The 16,807-nt window shown below is 32.2% G+C and overlaps 1 protein-coding gene and 1 long non-coding RNA gene across 2 annotated transcripts; both read left to right on the top strand.

The window, feature by feature from the left end:
- The first annotated feature begins 608 nt into the window (after positions 1-608).
- On the top strand, positions 609-1,893 carry LOC137919979 (uncharacterized). The gene is made up of 6 exons (XM_068763214.1): positions 609-731; positions 901-960; positions 1,088-1,189; positions 1,296-1,410; positions 1,604-1,662; positions 1,803-1,893. The coding sequence occupies exons 1-5, from the start codon at positions 720-722 to the stop codon at positions 1,639-1,641; spliced, it is 327 nt and encodes a 108-aa protein (XP_068619315.1). The 5' UTR covers positions 609-719; the 3' UTR covers positions 1,642-1,662; positions 1,803-1,893.
- Positions 1,894-5,999: 4,106 nt separating this feature from the next.
- Positions 6,000-7,247, top strand: LOC137919982 (uncharacterized). The gene is made up of 4 exons (XR_011106747.1): positions 6,000-6,074; positions 6,349-6,450; positions 6,707-6,821; positions 7,190-7,247. It is a non-coding gene; the product is annotated as an uncharacterized lncRNA (long non-coding RNA).
- The last annotated feature ends 9,560 nt before the right edge of the window (positions 7,248-16,807 follow it).

The following is a 16,807-nucleotide window of genomic DNA, read 5'->3' as shown; positions in this document are numbered from 1 at the left end:
TCGATCATAGTGATGTATTAAATTTATTCATGAGTAATATTAATAATTAGCATATTTTTAAATTTATTGATAAATGTCCTTTATCCCAGTTAAAGCTGGCGAAAGACTTCGAATGAATTCGGAAACTTCACTAGTGGAATTACTCTTTTCGCTTGTTTAATTGAGAGCAATAATTTGATTAATTCAAGTTCTTATACCTGTTTGATAATAAGAAAAAAAATAATATGACCCGATCTTAAATAATCCTGTACCTACTTTTACCTTAAATTTTAAAATTTTATTTAAAATGTTTGGGGACCACATTAATAATACAAAAACGATTAATATACAATAATAATATATAATATTAAAACACTACTGTCAAATGTGATATGAAACACAATAAGGTTCAAATTATAACAGTCGCTTAATGTGGCGTAAAAATAATACCATCAGATATATAACACTTAAATAACTTTATTGAAAATAAAATATAAGAACTAACAATATTTACTGACATCATTATCTGCCGTAATATTTTGTGCTTTACAGATAGATAATAAAACAAACATTGCCTTTACATCCCTAACACTTTTACCTGTGCAATTGTCATTGTAAATTCCTGGAGGGGATAAAATATACAGTTGCACCCCTATTTAAGGAATGGTTATTAAATAATTTAGCCACTTGACGATTTTTACTGTTCGCGTTGAGTTGTCACTAAAATACAATCAAGCATTATGGTGCATGCGGTGAGTGAATTATTTTTGCGTTAAGTAATTTTTTGTATGTATATTTTATTGTATTATGTGGTTAGTGATATCATTCTTAAATGAAATGATTTCAGTTGAGAAATGTTTATTACTATACTGTACGATTGTTGTAAAAATCTACTTATTTCGAAATTACAAAAAATTGCAGAGCGTTGGGATGACAAAAGTGAGGAGGACCGCCTGCGCAAATCGGAAAGTTGTAAAAAAGGTAAATATGAATATTAATTATTTCCTATTTTTGCCGAGACTTGTTCAACGATTACTCGTACAGATTCTTTATAGCCTGTTGCTCTAAAGTGCTGTTGATTCATGTCTCCGTTTTATTTTTTTGGAAGAGGGAACAAAACTTGCGCATCACGCTGCTCAAGAAGAGAGGCATGAAGGCGTTTTCGGCCTATCTGTTGAAGTCACAAGAAGAACACTTGAATGATCTGTTGGTAAGTTCCGCGTACTTCTTTACTTTTTAACAGAATTGATACATAGATATTGCCTATATATTGACATATAAAAATTACTCTAGTAACACCGCCTACTCTGTTACAGGTGTCGATGGGAACGACGTTACAATCGGCAAGAGATATGTTAGAAAATTATGACGTCGTTCCCAGAGAAGCGATTCAAGCATTGAGGGAACAAAACGAAGGGCTGTACGTAGAATGTGAGTATAATTAAATACTATGTTATTTAATACAATTTCTGTTTTTAAGTAATAATATTCTTAAGCAACTTTGCGTTTTAACAACCGAGCACAAATGACACAGGCTCAAACATATTCATGAATATCACGTTATTATAAAGTTAAAATACAATTCGATATTCAATCTCATATTTGAACAATGTCTTTTTTACAGTAAACGACTTTCAAACAGTCTTCGGGACATTCGAGTGAAACGTAACAGTAACTAGAGATGTGAGTTTATTTTATTTAATTCGGAAGATATTTTGTAAATAACTTATAAAATTCAGTTAAGGTAATCCTAGAAATAATATCCTGCAATAGCAAACTAAACATGTTTTCTGCCGCAATTAACATATAAATTTTTCTCACAGATCTGAGGACGGGAACTGCGAGTAGCAATAAGTGACAATTTTGTTTGTAAGTATTTTGTAGCTAATGTATATTAATTTAAATAAAGTTTTTAAATTACATCTGCTCGTTTAATTTCTGTGTGTTTACATACATCTTCTGTTTAGTTTTGTTGGTATACTTATAATTAAATATTTTCCACGAATTTAGGATTTTTCATGAATAAACAGTACTAAAATATTTCTAACAAACTTCTTTTTAAAGCTTCAGTGCACGATAATACAAGGTTCGGTATTAATTAGTTTTTTTTTTACTAAATTTCAACCAGAAATGTAAACCTATTATGATCTATTCGAACAAATTAGAATTAGAACAAATGCATTAAAAGGAAAACTAGATCAGTTAATTACTATAAGAAACTTAATTACCACAATATTAAAAGACAAAAGAAATAGACATTAGCAGTGGCCTTCGTTCTAAATCAGTTATAAATCTTTTCTTGACACTGTTTCTTACGTGCTATCCACAATATTCATTTAATAAGTAAATGCCTAGTAAAATAATTACTTTTCTTATTTTAAAATACTACCTGCTTTTACTTACATATTTTCAAAACTACCATTTAATATCGACTCACTCAGATTTTGTTCAAAACGATATCAACTGGAAAGACCAACAGCGTCTCCTTTTTAAAATGTATTGTCAACAGCAAAAACATTGTAATAAATTGTAACTATGGATAAGGAATTCAGTATATTATGAATATATACGACCGCAGACGCGTAGTTACGCAAGTTTTCGGAATTAATCGCTGTACACAGCAACAGCAATTGATATTTGTTTCCCTTTGCGGTGCTTTTTTCGATATCGTCTAACGCTGCACGTCATTCATTCTACAGGTTAAATCCTAGTCTACAGTGTATTATCACACTGTAAGTTTTCTGCGATTTAGTTGTTATAGAAATAAAATTCACTGCACCGTCAATCAATTTCGTCTGGTCCACGAACTGAACCTAGGTAAGTATCCATAGCCGAGTAAAAACAGTGTGATCTAATGACAAAAAGACAGATAGAAGGAAAGCGTAGAAAGGTTTAGAAGAAACGTTTGAGTTCGTCTTATACTATGAAAACTAGATATGAAACCCATTCTATGTATTTCTAATATATACATTTTTATGTATTTTGAATTTAATATATATTACGATTTTGCTGAATATAACTGATTATAATTCAATGAAACACACGTGAAATGGACTTTACTTATTTAAGAAAAACTTGCTACAAAGTATGATGTTGTTCATAAAAAAATTTATTTTAGATGTCGTTAGACGAATAATGTATGGAATAATAAGTGACCTCATAATTGTATCGAAGATCTTCTTATTGCTACTAGATTAGTACTTTTTCGAGTAGCAGGATAGACACAAGATGTCCTGCCTATAATATAATCCTGTCCTTGCCCTAGAGGAGTTTACATTTAGTGACAGGTACAGCATAAATTAAATCAAAACCGATACCATTTCCAAGATATATTGTCATTTTAATACGCTCTTATTTAATAATGAGCTTTTTTATCTATACCAGTATTTGAATTTAATAAATGATATTATGATAAAGTTTTGCGGAATTTTGTTTAAAAAATACGATTTCGTAATAAAATTCCTCAAAACTGATGCGCAAATGCCTCAGTTTCTTACAACTTTCTCGGAGCTCTGCTTTATCACTGTCAGTTACTGTGACAATCATCTATTTCGTCTCACGTCTTAATTTAAATGTGCATAATATTTGTCAATACGATAAAATAGGAATAAACTCTATTTAGACTTAGATATTATAAAGTGAATACAATTACTAACAATGAATTTCAACAACATTGCCATCGACGTCGCAGTCGTACGGATTATTAAGGATTTAAAAACTTACTGGAAGCGTTTTAGTTCAATTTACAAGAGATTTAAAGTCGGACGAAAAAAATAAAAGAAATTTAAATATTATCTTTAGGAAACAGGGTGCGTCATTAGCCATAATAAGACCGTTCATAATAAAAATATAGTTTTATTCCAACTTTAGTAATTAGTTCGAACCTTTTTTTACCTGAAAAACAAAAGGATGTCTGTTTTCGCTTTACGACTCTTACCTACTCTTCCCGCAGCAATTTACTAACTAAGCTGAAGTAACTGTTACAAAAGGATTCTAATTGTTACCAAAAATATTTGTTAAACTCTTTAGTAGTATATCGCTGCTTCTGACCATTTTCAATGGAATCAGATTATTTAAAAATTTGTTTATTAACTACGTTAATATTTAGGAGACATTTAGTTAGTCTGGCCGCAGACATATCAAATCTCCCAAATGATATGAACATTTCTCACTGTAATGTAAAGATTTGTTGGGTTTTCCATTTTGTATGGAACTATCATACCTGCGCATGGAGCCAAATTCAGTCAATGAAACGCTCTACGCGCTTCGGATTAGTCGATTCTTTGTACTCCGGGCTCTTCTGTTTATGCTAAAAACTAGGGTTTTCGGAGTTAAGGAAACAGATCGAAGTACTTCTGTTCTTAACAAAAGATTTGGGAATCACGGCCCATAACAAATGCATAGGTCATTATTTCGATAATCACTTGAAAACTAATTATATTTAATTTGCTTACTATGATTAAATAAAAAAATAATCGCTCTGTATCAGTCAATTAGTATATTAATTATTGCAAAGTGATTTTAAAATGAAAATTTCTCTGTATTTACATATTAAATAATTAAACTAAATTGTTAATGTCTCTGTTGCCTGCTTACAAGGAAAACGTGCCTGTGCACGGGCGGATCATTAAGTAATTAGGTCCAAATCCAATCTATTCCGAATAATGTGTTAAGCGAATATCCCATCCTTTTTTAAAAGTGTAATTGTGCTAAATTTGTAAAAAAAAATATGTTACTAAGTTAGTGTTCTTGTACATTTCAATACATTAATTGTAAAGATGAGTCTGAAGTCTGAAAATAATTTTCTTTCGTCAGATTCTCCACAAGTCAATGATTTAGAAGACGAATTTTTCCTTAATTATATTTCATTAAAATTCTCGACTCGGCGCTTACAAATATACACTCCATGAGATTTATCTAAGTTCGTTAGATTAAAAGCTAACTCAAAAATGGCAATTCTTGATGAGTTTTCGGCATTGCACTCGCTACTCGCACGCTACTTCGCCGAACTGTGGGTTTGCGGAAAGCGCGAGGTGAAAGTGCTGAAGACGATTTGGTACGATACAGTAACTATATCTGCAGAGAAGCAACATTCCGCGAAATACAGATAGCCGCTGGAGCCTACTGGTTCGTGTCAGGAGACCACGAGCCGGCAAGCACCGCGTAGAACGTCAGCACACAATGCGGACAGACCGACTTGTTATGACCATCGGTCCTATTTGAAATCCGTGGGGGAAGCCCACGTCCAACCATAAACATTCTACCGATGAAATGACGGTGTTGCTGATGATGTCCACAGGAAAGTAATACATCATAGTTTTTAGTTTACAGTGATTACAGGAATTAATTCCTATTAATTGTGACACCACCGTCATCACATATATTTCTTATTTTTTTTTTTCTGGACAAACATTAAAACATTTTCAAATTACCTCTTATGTAAGAAATCTATGTGGTGCACGGATATTAGCGAACGCCAATACTCTTTTCGCAGAATAATACGATTGATTTAAAAAAGGTACCGTAATTAATCAAAGGCAATTTTCAATTTGTTTATGGGACTAGCAATGAAAACATTTACATTAACTCACTGTTATTAGGTCGCAAAATAAGTAAGAAACAATGTATTTGTCCAAATGTCATTTACTTATATTTCTTTAAAACTATAGTACTCTATTCGACTTTTGCATTTTACAATCCATTGTTCATGTCAGCAGCGTAAAGAGGATTAGCGGCTATTGTGTTGAAACTATTTACCCATTTCCTAAAATTTTGCACCTTTGTTTATAAATGCAGGAGTGGTAGGGCAGTTCAGATATTTAAGTGATGGTTCATGAGTTTAATAATCAGTTTGTAATTGCGATCACATCGAGCAGGGTGATTCAGTGTGTCTGCTAATAATGGAAAATCAGGTTAGTTCCAATTCCATATATGGAATATTTGTGAAAGATGTTTAAGAAATAAGAAAAAGTAAAGCTGGAGCGCTTTTTTGTATAATATTTACATATAATCTATAACGAATTTTCTTGCAGGATAACGACCAAACACGGAAACGTGGAAGGCCAACGGGGAAAAATAGACGGCCACTAAACAAGGTAAGTGTATTTGTCTTATAATAAGACATTTTCGTAGTATTTATTTTGAATATTATGTTCATATTCATATCGTGTGACAATAAATTCCTAGGTTATTACCATACGGTACATAAATCAGTACATAAATGAAGGTTACAGCTTATTATATATCGTCAAGTACATGTTTGTGGAAGGTAAATAAATCAATTGCAATAAAGTTAACATTTAGGATACTTATTACTGTTAAACTTTATTTGAAGAATATTTTAATAAAATCATCTATTTGTACGAACAGGAGGAAAGGAGAGCCCGTAATGCTCAGTACGAGCGGGAAAGACGAGAGGACATGGCGCGGGCAAGGATTGAGCTTGCCGATGCTGTGGGCGCGGATCATTCTGTATGTATTTTTTCTTGCTCAAATAATATTTTTACTGCATTTTAAATTCAGATACTAAGCCTTATTTTGATTTTAACTCAAAAAATAAGGATAATGATTATATACCCTATCCGTACATAGCAATTAAATAACATAAGAAGTTCCCGAATCCTGTAAGATCCCTGACGTCGATTGAAGCTTGTGGCAAATTCGTTTACTTTAAAAAAAATCTTATTTATGTAATAACATTCATTAACCAGTTCTAAACAAATTGCAGATTTCACTGCCGGCTCTCATAAGCACAGTTTTAAATATTTTACGAGAAAGCTCGCAGATTCCATCACTGGCCATTCATACCATGAGGGAACAGAACGACAGCTTGAGCAGAGAGAGTGAGTATTTCTTTTAATAAATCATACTAATTTTTATTATACCTACCTTTTTATGACATTCCTTTAAAGAAAAATTTATAGCAAAAGCTATCCCGGTGTTAGTGAAAGAAAATGGGAACAATATGCTATCAAACAAAAATTCAACATTACCCGCTATCAACATTGCAGGCTTATTACGCTCGCTATTATTTTGTTTGTTCTTTTAATTTTGTTTTTTTTTTTATTAATAATAATAAACATTTATATGTTGGGCATAGATCGCACTCTTTCAGGGTTTTTGTGTTACTAGCACTACTGACTTAACAAGAGATGTTATAGATCAGTATTACGTACAAATATATTTAAAGAATCTTTCCATTTTATTTTAGTACAACACTTGGAGAGTTCTTCTGCCGAAAAGGACAATGAAAAGTAAACAAGATGAGAGAATTTGAAAATGTAAGTCCCGTAAATATTATTTTTATTGCTTATAATAATTTTCGTTTTATATCTTTCTATGTATGTGTTCATATCTATTTTTATGTATAGTCTGTACTTTTATGTTGTCCATGAATATTGCTTTATGTTTACTCAAACTATTTATACCAAGAGAGACAGTCGATTGTAGCTTTAAAAATTTTAATGTGTTAAGCAAATTATTTACGGGAACGTATTTATGTATACGGTTTTCATGTTCAGCGGTTGTAGTTGGGCGGTTTTGTAATTTTTTTAAAAAAACATAAAAATATGTTAAACGTGACTTCGAATACGTTTATCGGTTACTCTTATGAATACTAGCACATTTCTAGTTACATTAACACTGTTGTTAATGACGCTGTTTTTTTTCCAGGTTTAACAAAGTTTACGAGTAACTGTACTTAAAAAAGTAAGTACAGAAAGAGGTCGCGACATCGCTCTCGGCCGGAGCAAAACGCATCGATGCTCTGTTGGTGAGTTCCATGGAATATTTCTTTACCTCACTTGTTCTCCTATTTGTAACTTATGAATATCAGGTTACCAACTTTAGTTTTTGACAAATTTAAATAGCCTGCTGTTTCAAGGCCTGCTTTCGGATCCATCTGGGTAGAGTTGTTTCCTGATTTTTTGTGTAAATTCTTATCTTGTAACACCGCTTCGTCTATTAAGAGCACAAAGTCGACGGCAACAGGAACTTCAAATTAATATGACATCATAACGTCTGTACAAATGATTCAAAGGCCACAAGACAAAACGAGTTGCTGTATACAGTTGGTAAGTGTTCACATATTGTATCATTATTAGATTATATATTAGAGATAAAGTTTAATCATTGAGAAAACGTTTTGTTTATTTCGGTTCTACAAACCAGCAATGCTAATGATGAAAAAAACACGTTCACAGTGACCACATGAATCCATACTTGGCAACGTGTGGCATGTCGGTGGACAGCGATGATTCACAACATTTTTAATACGAACCCGCTGTCTCTGCATACTTTTACTTTACGTGTATCAGTAATAATTCAATGAAATATGTTTTCAGTGATGAACAAACAGAGCTCAATCTTCAAAACATTCGAGAGCGGATCAGGAACAGATGGAGTTAATATAAGTTAATTTAATTTACATATCATAGAAGTTACTCTGGCTCTCATATAAAAACTACAGTTTTATTCTCAGTGCTCATAGTTTAGTGAAGCTGATCCAAAACGTAACGTTCTGTAATCACAAACCGATTTTTATCTTTTGTTTCGTACTAGTTCTGTCGATGTTAATTTGTAATTCTTTTTCGCTTGCAGTTCTGGAACGCATAGACCACAGAGTCCTTCTGAAATTTCAGCAATTAACAAACGATCCACGCCAATGACCTTTGTAAATATTGTCAATATTTTATTATTATTAAAGATTTTTATGTACATTTGTTAGTTTAATTTATTCACTACATTAAACACTACTTATGTATTGATCAAAGCGTCTAATTACAATACTTTCGTACTTAAACATATTCTGAAAGAGTTGTATAAACCTAATTTTATATCTGTTACGCTTTATTTAAAATTTTACTTTATTAAAATTTTACATGTATGTTTATTTATTATAAGCTTTAATTGTAAAATCTTTTTACAACCATTTCAACACATAACATACAATATGTTATCAATAACAATATCCAAAAAATCGGCGCTCTATCAAAGAAATGAACACGGTCACATAACGCGATACATTTTCCAGTTATTTTAAACAGATTACATGTACGAGCCCGATAGGCTCGTACATGTAATCTGTTGATGCTGATAAATGTTAACTGTTCTGACTGCTAGCTTTCAAACTTTAATTTTCAAGCTTTATCCTAGTCAATTTCATTTAATGATACTGTAACAAGTGGCGACTCATATAATTGAATTCAAATAATATCACATATGCTTCAAATCATTTCATTGGGATGTAATGAATATATTCTTACATATTATATTTGATTAACGATCTTTTACATATTTTTACTTATACTTTTTTACGATTACAAAGGAAACTGCTTTAATATTATACTTTGACATGGACTAGATTTTTTACAAAAAATCGTTTTCTAAAACAAATTTTCATCATCGTTCCCGTAACGGATAAATAGTCTCAAGATTATCGATATTGCATCAATACTTAAACCAGTTGTAAAACATTAACAAAAACTGACGCGGGTTAAATCATATTCCTCTGCCATAAATTAAACCAAAATAAAAAAAATCTGTGAAAGCCAAAATTAATTTACATACATTTTAATACCTAAAGCAGTTGGATGTTAAAGTTGTAGACCGGCGTAGACCGGCGTAGCGGAGCAAAATCGAAACCTTTTATTGACGAGCGATGTGAGCCTAGAGGCGGAATATTCTACAGTATGAAGCTCACATTGAACTTTATCTTATTGTTTCACCAAAAAAAATTTTTCTTTACCTGTCCTTACTCCTTCCAATTCTTCCAATTCTAATTACGTCAGAGTAACCCAATTGACCAATTACTTTAAATCTGGGATTGATTATGTGAAAAAGAAAGGATTTGTGCCTACCCTACGTAGACTATAACCCTTCGTCAATGAAAACGATTTCCTCAGGTTGGGGCAGAAATTTTGCAATCTGATCTCCCATCCGACACGACACAAGTTCCACTACTGCTTCCAAAAAAGTGCTAGTCGTCTCTACCAAATATTAAAGTAGACGATTTTATTTTTCTCAAAAGTAATATGACACGACCTCTTCACTAGCCACTTGGTGGAGTCGACGAAGTACATGCCGGAGTTGACAGTTTGGATCTTGTCGTTACTATGCGCACAATAAAATGGTGTTCATAAGAGAGCCGTAAATAAAATGTGTCCTTTTGCCTTATGAAAATTAAAAATTCTTATCTGAGGTAACAACTCTATTTTTAAGGATATAAGCTGGATGTTGGCATACTTTTTTAAAATATGTAAGTACTAAACGCTTAGCTAATTTATATTCAAACTCTACTTTAGTTTCACTTTATATTTTTTTGCGTTTTAATACTCGAGCTTACTATTTATGGTGTAGGATATCATTATTATGTTTTCGGTTGAGGGTATGTTCGTACCTCTGCCCGATTTTTTTTATTTATTACTCGTATAACCCTATCTGCATATGGACAAGGCTTTACATTTTTAATATGCTGTTTATTTCCTTATTTTATAATCGTTTTTTCACGGAAAGCTAGTAGTTAGTCTAAGCAATTTTTAAATTTTTTGAATATTTCGCGAGTTATTTTTAAACACAAATTTAAAAGGCGTTTAAAAAGAAATTAAAATTTCGGGAATAATATTGACAAAATATAAATAAAAATACATGATCAATCTTTTGCCAAATGTTTGATGGGTAGGAAAATATAAAAAGGCTTTATTACTTTTTAATCCACTACCGTCATTTTGAATTGGCGTGCAGTTTCCCTGCGGCTCCCAGCGCCATAGCATCGCTACGAACGTTTTGTAAAAAAAGTGCTAATTAGGTGCTCGTATTGTTAATTATTTTGACTAATTATTCGTGAGAAGCCGTGCAATCCGTGTGTTGTTTCCATGACGTTGAAAAGAACGAACCTAGCCCACCACGTCACGTCGTACCTCGCTGCTGCCCCCGAGCCTGGTCTTACACCTTTCCAGGGTGACTGTGGTCGGAAGGTTAGTGGAGTCTTTACTCGTGAAATTGGGCAAGGATTTTATCTTATTCCTTATACCGTCGTCTAATTTATTAAACGCCAGAGAATACTAATTGTTTCTCGTACAGGAATCAATGTTAAAAATTTATTTCTATTGATATACCATACAACTAATAATTGCAAACACTTATATTGAGTTTTTGTAAGCCTGGCTGGGGTTATGTTGACGAAAACCCGGGAGCTGCTTGAAAATTATGATGTAATTCCTTTTGAATCCATACGTGCGCTTCAAAAAGCGAAAGAGACACTGTTAAATAAAAGTAAGTTTCTTTTTTCTTTCCACTTACGCTATTGCTTTTACTAATTTTTACTATAAATCATCATATTTCGATATACTTACATTTCTGTGGATAATAATTTGAATCGCCAATTAATGTTTATCAAAGTAACATTACTTTTTAAACTTTTTCGATTACTAACTTTTCGGGCTACTTTGAAACCGAGAATTTAATTGTTATTATATACACTAATATAATATAATTATACAAGTAGTATATATACACTAATATAATATTATGTATATATTGCAGGATAATTGTCACGCTTGAAGCAAGAACGCGCATCACGTCCAAAAACGAAAACGTGGAAGGCCTGCGGAGAAGAACAGACAGCCACTGGACAAGGTAAGTGCATTTGTATTTTAATAAGACAATTTATTAATATTTACTTTTCGAACTGAAACCATACGGTACAGCGATGATGGCTATAGCTTATTTCTATTTTAGTTTTTTCGCGTTTGATGTATCAATTGGAATGCGGTAAAAAAATTGGGTTATTTATTTCCATCAAACTTTTTGATGGACGTTTTATTTCATGGTTATTTTTTTACACTATCTATTTGTACAAGCAGGAACAAAAAAGGCTCGCATTGGACAACATGAACGAGAACGACGTTTTGGGGTGGCAAAAGCTGAGCTGTCGGATGCGGCCGCCGTGGATCAATCTGTTAGTAATTCTTCATACTCTATCAACTTTTTTTAAATTTCATATGATTCATTTTATTTAATAATGTCAGAAGTCACAGTTTCACTTCTTACTAACTATTGTTGACTTAGTGTAATCTTTACTTCAATATTAAATTGTATTTGAAGTAACAGGTTTTTTTTTGTTTCATTATGTTTTTTTTTTAATTCAGGACTGTTTAACATAACGTGCCACATCTCTAACTGATATTATGTAGAAAAAAGGACTTCATTATCTATAAATATGCTCTGTAACTATAAATACATTAAATAACTAGAGTTACAAACGCGATAACTCAACTCGTTATGTAAACTACAAAAATATAATTAAAAAGAAAAAAAAACAACGATATTCGTTGTTTTTTTTGCCTGTAACAAATATTATATTAAACCGTTTTTGTTAATTAACATGAATTCTATACGATTAACACAAACTATAATGTGTATTACTCTTGTATCACTTTTAAGACATATGCTTTTGGTGTTAACAACTTTTATACCCTGGCAAAATCTTAGTCAAATCTGAAGTTGGAATTAATCAAATAAAAGAATTTGGCTGTTTTAAGCTCTATAAAAAACCGCAATTTTTACGTCGTAGACCGGCGGAGCGAAACAAAAGTGAAAACTTTTATTGACAAAAAAATATTTTCTATATTTAATAGATATTGAATTTTAGTGCCATCTTTTTTTTAATGAAATCTGCAGTCGAAAGTGGTAATAAATCTGCATGCGAAAAGACTTAGCGAAGACAAAAGAACTACATCTTCTGTTCAAAATGTAATAGGTTTTAAACGTGGTACAGAAATTAAAAGAGCAGACGTAATTTAAAAACTTTAATAAAATTATTAAACACTATTATCAATTATCATCACCCGCAGCTATGTCTGAAGAATACGTCACGCGGTCTAAGATCTGTAAGAAAAATATACAAGTTACTTGCGGTCGAACTTTGCAGTGAATCATCAAAAGCTGTTTTATTTGAAATATCCCGGGAAGTCCTATGTCCAGCAGTGGACGCCTTGCGGGTCAAACGATGACGACTAATATTAAATTTTTCATAACAATGTAAATTATTCTCTTTTCTTACATTCTTATCTACATCAGCTGAAAGTTTCAATAACCATAACTAATGAAATTTGAAAACTATTTGAAATATTATTAAATAATAAGTAAAATTAGTATGATAAATTAAAAATAAATCAATACTCATTCTCCATGCTCGAGTCGTGGTTTCTTTCTCTTGTGATTCGCTTGGGTAGCGATGGAAATTGTGAGCTTTCGCGTATAATTTTCAACTACTTATTCAAGAGGACCGACACCTAAACCTGCAATGTGTACAGAACTGGGTAACGACTTGAAAAACTTTCGAAATAATTACCATTAATTTTTGAGGAATAATAAAATGTACCACAAGCACTTTTATGTGGACGCCGAGGGTGTTACAGGTTTCATGAAGATGTGAATGTAATCAATTACTTTTTATGGATAAGATATGTTAGATAACCTAATTGTTTTCAATGTACAACACAATCAGGTGAATTTCAGCAATAATAAAAATAATATCAGAATAAGAAAAAAATACTTATAAAATTAGTTGCAGCTGGCGCTCGAGCAATTTCCCCTTCGTACTGCGTGCCGCGAGTTTTACGCTTCTGTTTAAAAACATACATGCTGTTAAATAATAAATACAGAAATAAGCCATTCTAAAAATGTTTAATTCAAATAGATTTTCTTAATGGTCAATAAAATATTTATTTAAAGGACCGTGCAGTTATTATATGAATTGGATGAAAATTAAAAAACGCCCATAAAAAGCAGTTGTTAGGGCGTATATTTAAAAAATTCTTACCCGGACGCTAGTCAAAGCATGTCTTCAAGAGCTCGGAAGGGTCGATATCCAGGTCGAAGTCAGATGATATGTCCAAATTTACATTAAACAGCACATCGAAATCGTCTGGATTCGGTTCCCCTTTGCTGCTTGACGATTCATTCTAAAATTTCCAAAAAAAAATAATCAAAATACATTGAGAAAAGCAGTTATTTAGCGTTGCATGGATCGCAAAGGTGCAACCCACTCGTTAAACAAAAAAATTGCTTCCTGTCAATCCTCCAGCAACAACTGCGTAAATGAAATCAGAACTTGCCGAGACCTGTGTTCTCCATCCAATTTAATTAAATATGCACACATACATACAGAGCTATAAAAAGAAAAGTATTGTAAGGTAAAAAAATAATATTTACGTGAATTACATTTTCCAACGTTTGTGTCTGTTTGGTGCGTTTCTCTTTCCTTTCCAAGAAACGCTCCAAGTCTTGTACTGAAATAAAATACAAAGCCCTTTTTAATATTTAATTTAGGTCCTCTGTTTTCTTTCTTTCTTCACTTGTTTTGAACTAAACACGGAAATGATTTCTTAATGCGTCAGTACGGCTTGTTGCACGTACAGCCCCATAGAGTGCAATTTAAGCAAAAACCCCCAGGGCAGATACCGTAAAACTCGTACAAATTGAATACAATTAATACGATTGAGAAACTGAGTAACTCAATTTTTATTTAATTAAAAAATTATTAATGTTACTAAATCCAACAAACGACTAACAAGCAAAAGATTTTACTAACACTAAAAAATTTATCATAAAAATGTTAATTACATTAATATATCACACACATTGAAAAAATATATACTCACTCTCTCTGCTCATGCTGAGGTTTCTTTTTCTCATCGTTTCAGCTGATGGCGATGGAACCTTTGAGCCCTTACTTAGTATGTGCAATGCCGTGTTCAAGAGAACAGACATCGACACCTGCAACATCAATTAAACATATAAGAAAATCTTATTGTTTTAATATAAACATCAAAATAGAACAATATTGCAGAATTTAAGATGAACTAAAAATAATAATGAAGTAAGAAAAATTACTTACAGATTGATCCACGCCGGCCGCATCAGCTAGCTCAGCAGTCGCCGTTGCAATCCCAACACGCCGTTCCCGTTCATATTGGGCATTGCGAGCTTTTCTTTCTTCCTGTTTGTACAAATAGATTGTGTTATGAAAATATACATGAAAAAAGTCATTCACCAATAAAGCTTAGTCAAAATAAATAACCTAATTTTGTTACAAAAATTTCATAAATACATCATCCTTTAAAAAAAAATCTAAATTAAATAATAATCTGTAGCCATCATCACTGTACCGTAAGGTAATAGTAAGAAAAGTAATTGTTATCAAATTGTCTTACTAATAGACGAATGCACTTACCTTGTCCAGTGGCTGTCTGTTTTTCCCCGCTGGCCTTCCACGTTTTCGTTTCTGCAAGAAAATGTATGTTGATTAATATAGAAAAAATCGTTTTCGTTTCTTTAATTTCTTAATACTAATGTCTCTCACAAACATTCAAAATATGGAATTGGAACTAACCTGATTTTCCATTATTGACAGTGGCACCGACACACCCTGCTTGAACTGATCGCAATTACAAATTGCTTGTTAAACTCATGAACCATCACTTAAATACCTGATCAGCCCTACCACTCCCGCATTTATAAACAAAGGTGCAAAATTTAAGGAAATGGGTAAATATTTTTAACACAATAGCTGCTAATCCTCTTTAAATTGCCGACATGAACAATGGATTGTAAAAATCAAAAGTCGGATAGTCCCATAGTGAGAATGTTTTAGAGAAATATAAGTAAATAATATTTGAATACATGTATTGTTTTCTACTTATTTTACGACCTGATAACCGTGCGTTAATGTAAAACTTTTCCTCACTAGTCCCATAAATAAATTGAAAATATCCTTTCAATAATTAGGGTATTCATTCTAAATCAATCGCATTATTCTGCGAAAAGGTTATTGGTGTAAACTATTATACGTGCACAACAAAGTCGTAGATTTTTTAAAAAAGAGGTAAACAAGAAAACGTTTTGTAATTACGTCCAGTAAAAATATTAAGAAAGAATGTGACGTCGATGGTGTCATAATAAACAGGAATTAATTTCTGTAATCACTGTAAACTAAAAACTAAGATGTATTACTTTCTTGCGTACATCATCACCTGCATCATCATTTCATCCGTATGATGTTTATTGTTGGACGTAGGCTTCCCCCATGGATTTCAAATAGGACCGATGACCATAACAAGGCGGTGTTTCCACTTTGTGAATGGACGGTCTACGCTGCACTTGCCGACCCATGGTCTCCGAACAGGAATCTGAAGGCTGCAGGGGCTTTATGTATTTCGAGGATTGCAGCCTGTCTTCGGATCACCTTTTGGATAGATTACTGATTCGATGTCGTAGACAAATCTCGAGTGTAAGTTGTTATATGTTTATATCGAATAAATCATATTTAGCACTCTCAGCTCGCGCTTTCCGCGCACCCTCAGTAGTGCAAAGTAACGTGCGAGCAGCATTTAAAAGGGGGGATTTAGTTCCATGTCAGGTACGGAAATTCGGATATAAATTAAATTTAAATAGCAGTGTACCATGTTATGAGTTCGCTTTGGTTGTATTTAAAAAAAATCACCAAAATATTTTTATCGTTCAACTAAGGTTTTTTATACGTTACTTAAGTAATGCGATGTCATATTACAGGAATGAATTAAAGTTAAAATACGAATTATTTTATTCTTGATTTAATAATATCGACTGAGTCACCTGAAGTACAATACGGTCTTTTCCATATAAGTTTTTAAAATAATCTGATTACGTTGTAAACGTTCAGAAAGTAAACTGATTATTGAACATTAAACTAAAGGCGTATTCAAATTTGCGTCGTCCTTATTTTAGCTCAAGATGAGCTCGTGTTCATAAAGAAAAGGTTTTAAAATATTTTATTCTATTCATCCTT

This window comes from Battus philenor, unplaced genomic scaffold (genome assembly GCF_028537555.1).
Source record: "Battus philenor isolate CCGP_79_NKW_IND1 unplaced genomic scaffold, ilBatPhil1.0.hap1 SCAF_17, whole genome shotgun sequence".
Lineage (NCBI taxonomy): Eukaryota > Metazoa > Arthropoda > Insecta > Lepidoptera > Papilionidae > Battus > Battus philenor.
The sequence above is the reverse complement of the archived record's forward strand: the minus strand, read 5'-3'. Positions and strand labels throughout refer to the sequence as shown.